The 5,000-nt window shown below is 47.2% G+C and overlaps 1 protein-coding gene across 1 annotated transcript in view; it reads right to left on the reverse strand.

The window, feature by feature from the left end:
- NCOR2 (nuclear receptor corepressor 2) overlaps positions 1-5,000 on the reverse strand; it is a 274,837-nt gene that overhangs the window by 210,680 nt on the left and 59,157 nt on the right. The window contains exon 2 of the mRNA XM_075569217.1: positions 151-358. Coding sequence (XP_075425332.1) covers positions 151-255 — 105 coding nt within the window. The 5' untranslated portion in view covers positions 256-358. The remainder of the gene's footprint in view (positions 1-150; positions 359-5,000) is intronic.

A 5,000-nucleotide genomic window follows, 5' to 3' on the forward strand; every position in this document is an offset into this window, starting at 1 on the left:
GGGCAGCTGGGACAGCCACGGGCCTCGCACACGTCTTCACGAGGATACAGATCTGATCTCTGTGTTGCACATTGTGACAATTCTGTGAGCCAATAGGAATATACAGAACGGCAAATTGCCCAACTGCCCCGGCAACGGGAGGCGCCTTACCGTGTGCCCGCGGGGCATCTGTATGGGGTAGGACATGGCGTGGAGAGGGTAGCGAGCCTCTGACGCCCGCCGGCTCTGCGGCGCTGGCTGCGTGGATCCAGACATATTCAAAGTGCAGCCCGGTGCGTTCTGGTACGGTGCGTGCGCGGTGACGGAGAACCAGAGACGTTCATGTGAGGATTCCGGTCCCGGTCACATCGCCGAGAGCCTAGCGAGAAAAAATAAATAAAAATAATAATTAATAACCATTCATCTGGGCGCAGATGTAAAAATATATATATTATTTAAACAAAGGTGCAGTTCCACCAGGAGATCCAGAAATGTCCCTCACGCCATCCGGGGAATGGGTGACTTTGTAATCAAAGAACTGCGCGCCACACTCACTGATACTACAGCCACACTCACTGATACTACAGCCACACTCACTGATACTACAGCCACACTCACTGATACTACAGCAGTGTTCTCAACTCCAGTCCTCAACCCCCCCCCCCCCCAACCCCAAACAAGTCAGGTTTTCAGGATATCCCAGCTTCAGCACAGGTGGCTTATTCAGAAGACTGAGCCATCTGTCCTGAAGCAGGAATATCCTGAAAACCTGACCTAGACCAGGGAAGGGCAACGCCAGTCCTGAAGACACCCACAACAGGTCAGGTTTTCAGGATATACCTGCTTCAGCACAGATGGCTCAGTTAACGATTGTACCACCAGTGCTGAAGCAGGGATATCCTGAAAACCTGACCTGTTGGGGGTCTTGAGGATTTGCCTTGGGAAACACGGCTGTAATGTAAAGTTTAAGCCGATATTTGTATTGTTTATTTCAAACATTTTACCAGGAAACACAGAAATACAGTAACACAGAAATACAGTAACACAGAAATACAGTAACACAGAAATACAGTAACACAGAAATACAGTAACACAGAAATACAGTAACACAGAAATACAGTAACACAGAAATACAGTAACACAGAAATACAGTAACACAGAAATACAGTAACACAGAAATACAGTAACACAGTAACACAGTAACACAGTAACACAGTAAATGTTGAGTCCTCCCTCAATCAAGTCACAGAATCCAATGCAGAGAAAGACATGCCCACTACAAAAACCCACAGCCCTCGTTACTCTCACAGAAACGAGCCCCAAATAGAAGCTATAGCAGGGAATTAAAGCCGGGCACATTTAAAATGGCCGCCTCACTATCCTTTCTTGTAAGGTTACGCAAATTTTGACCAGACATCGAAAATTAGTTAAGAGCATGTAATGACCACCGCCTGCTCGTTAAAACCCAAGCTTAGGAAGCGAATGGGCCTAAAGATGCTCTGGGGTTTAGCGACGTTTAGTAAACCTGGGCCTAAGTCGGCCTTACCCGCCCTGGGTACATGAGAGCAGGAGAGAAAGTATTTACTAAGCAGTGTATTTATTTACAATGTCAGAATATAGAAGTTAAAACACAGACACACACACACTAAATAAAACACAAAACCTGTTGCCCACATGTATACACATCAATGTATCCCATATCCTATGTTGGCAGGCGAGAGACACAGGGAGGGGCGGTTTTATGGAGCAGGGGGAGGAGTTACGTGACGTACAGATGTGCGCCTCTGCCCACATGCTCGACTCATTGGCGTGCAGCAAACCCCACACCCCGTGTGTAGGAAATGACACTCACGTGTGACAGAGCCGGCAAACATCCGCCTGCTGGAACAGCAGTGTCTTGCCCGGCCTGACAGCGTACACAGCCCGACCAATGAACACAAGCTCACAAGTACATACCCGCTACTTCACCACCGGGGAGACGGCAGCAGGACATGACTTGTGCTGCAACCGACACCCCCCCCCCCTCCCTCTCGTCTGAGTGTGTAATGTGGCACAACAAGGGCGGTCGCATTTCCCCCCCGCTCAACAGAAATGAGGAAGCCTTCCCCCAGCTCCGCCTTAACCCGGGATCCAGCCCTCCGCAGAGAGCCTCCGCAAAACCTGGCCAGGCCCTAGATTCACACGGTCAAACGCCAGCGTCGGAAGGATCCTCGCCGTCGCCCCTTTCTGCCAGGGCAGCGCACAGATACACGCGCTGGTAACCCAAGCAGCAGTTGGCGTGCAAACCCAGGGGGGGGGGAGAAGAGAAGGGGAAGTAGCCTCCTTCAGAACCGCAGATCAGGAGCTGGTGATCAAACTAGTCCGTTATCTGTTGCTGACAGACGCACGCAGGCGCTGTAATGAGGATCGGCTCGGGGGGGGGGGGAGTTTTCCCCCCTATTCCATTCATCGCTTTTTCTGTTCTGATTCAAGGCTGGGAGCGGATAATTAGCTGCCCCGGGGAGACTCTCGTTATTTCTCAGGAAATGTGCACGCAGAGAGTACACTTGAAGTCTGAAGTGCATTCCAGCCTTTAGACATCATTTATCCGTCACGCCGGCGAGCGACGCGGCGTCCTCCCCTGTAACAGGGCTGTAGGACAGAGCTGGTTGCAAGCTCCACTGGCAGTCAAAGTGTTAATGGCAAAACATCTGTGTTATGGAGTTTTATTAAAAAGGAGAATCTCCCCCTGCTCACTTTTATAACACACACACACTTTAACGGATGATATAGAGAGATATATATATATATACACACACACACACACTTTAACGGATGATATATATATATATATATATATATATATATATATATATATATATACATACATACACACACACACACACACACACACACACACACACACACACACACACGTCACTAGGAAGTCCGGACATGATCCGACGCGGCTTACTACCGGCGTGCCCCGGGGGGATTTAAATATGCAAAAAGTTGCAGCGCTTCCCTTCCTCGTACGTATATCAGGGAAACGGGGGTCCCCGGAGCACAGATCAGCAGGGGAGGAGGGGGGAGGCAGAGGGTGGCCTGCACCTTCAACAAAGTCTTTTTAAGCTCCTGACATACAACTTAGATTGCAAGCTCTCCGGGGCAGGGATTTCCTTTCCCTATTGCCTGATTTTATGATTGTATTTATATATTCTAATAGAAAACGTGCAACAAACAACAGATCAGCACGTTCTATATTTAGCACCTTTCATAACGGGGTGGCAGAATCAAGCCTGGGAAGGGACAGATCAATCAAACGGGGAATGTTTCAGGCGGGGAGGGGTTGCGATTCCCACCCCCACATCTGGAACTTGTCCGTTATGCGCTAATATTTCACGTGCCATAATACCAAACCGAGTAGAAAATCTCCACGGACATCTGCTGACAGTTAAGCGTTTTACAGGGCTGGCCTGGTCTCATTCTGCTGCAATACATTATGTGGTGGCAGGCCCTGAATGTTTATGGAATAGATTAAATGTTTCTCTGCTATTACACCGATGGGCAAGACACACAGTATCCAGAGAAAAACATTACATAAGAAAATGCTTTAGAGAACAATTACAACCGGTCAGATTAGTAACTAATGTGCACCGTTTAGTTGCAGAATTACACATGGCATAGTTTAACCTTTTCAATGCCCTTATGACGTACCTAGAACGCCAACGTGCCCTTATGACGTACCTAGGACGCCAACGTGCCCTTATGACGTACCTAGAACGCCAGAGGCGCTTATAATGCACCCGGTACATTGTGGCACAAACTCCGTTTTCTAGGGGGTGATCTGGCCGACCGGGCAGCCAGATAAAAACAAAAAAAAGTGGAGACCCCTCCACTTAGGATTCCCTGTATCCGTGGACCAGCCACGTCCCACGGTTGCTCCAGGAATCATCACATGACCTCAAAGCAACACTCGTCCTTGCCGGCCATGTGGCACTGAAATAACAACAAGTTACACCCCTAAACCATCAGGTAAATAATTGGTAGAAATCCCCTCCTGTTGGCTCCTCTTCCAATTTACCCAGCTTGCTCCTGACGGCACAAACCCAGCTTAAAAGTGAACTTTACACAGGAAAGCAGGCCTCGGATTTATCTTTGTTTTTGCAGATTGACTAAAAGTGAAAACACTTTTTTTTGGGGGATCAATTTTCAAAGTCATCCTGTATTTCCTTTGGGCTTCGCCGCTTTTGCCTGTGTGAGAAATAACAGCGATCAGACATTCTCTCACATAGGAAATATTTTCCCTGTATGAGTATGTCCCCGTCGAGGGGGAAGTTTCCTGATCTGCAGTTGCTATTAGCCGATGTTTTCAGCAGCTGCAATTGCTCAGAACAGATTGAACATGTCTGCAGAGTTAATAGCTGCACTGCAGATGTTACGGAGCCAGCAATGGGATCTCTCAAGTTTTACTTGGCTGTAGCCAATTGGGATGCAGTAGGATCTAGACACCACGGAGCAGCATACATGGCTTAGATGTCTCCACGTTACGGAGTGTGATGGTACCAGGGGGACAACACGGTACCACTACTTTTAGTTTCTATTTTTCACAAGCTCAAAGTACCACCACACACACACACACACACACACACACACACACACACACACACACACACACATATAGAAAAGGTGTGCACAAATCATGAAAAGAGATAACATATAATTAATATATAATTATTAAAAACCGGAACTACAGCTAGAGGAATATATTATAGGTGTATATATAAAGGAATAACCAATTCCTGAAACATGTAACCAGACAATCAGACGAGCGCACACTCCTATGTGCATGTATATAAAACGATTTAATAAAGCGACAGACAGGAAATATAACCAATGAAATACAACTGAAATATACGATTAAAAATGGGACAAAGGTGGGATGCTGTATCGTGTACAATATAGAGGAATGAACCTTGACATATAACATGTAAGTTATGGTGAGTGAAAAGGTGACTAAAAACCGTCCACCGTTGGCATAT

The sequence above is a fragment of the Ascaphus truei genome, chromosome 13, assembly GCF_040206685.1.
Source record: "Ascaphus truei isolate aAscTru1 chromosome 13, aAscTru1.hap1, whole genome shotgun sequence".
NCBI classification, from domain to species: Eukaryota; Metazoa; Chordata; class Amphibia; order Anura; family Ascaphidae; genus Ascaphus; species Ascaphus truei.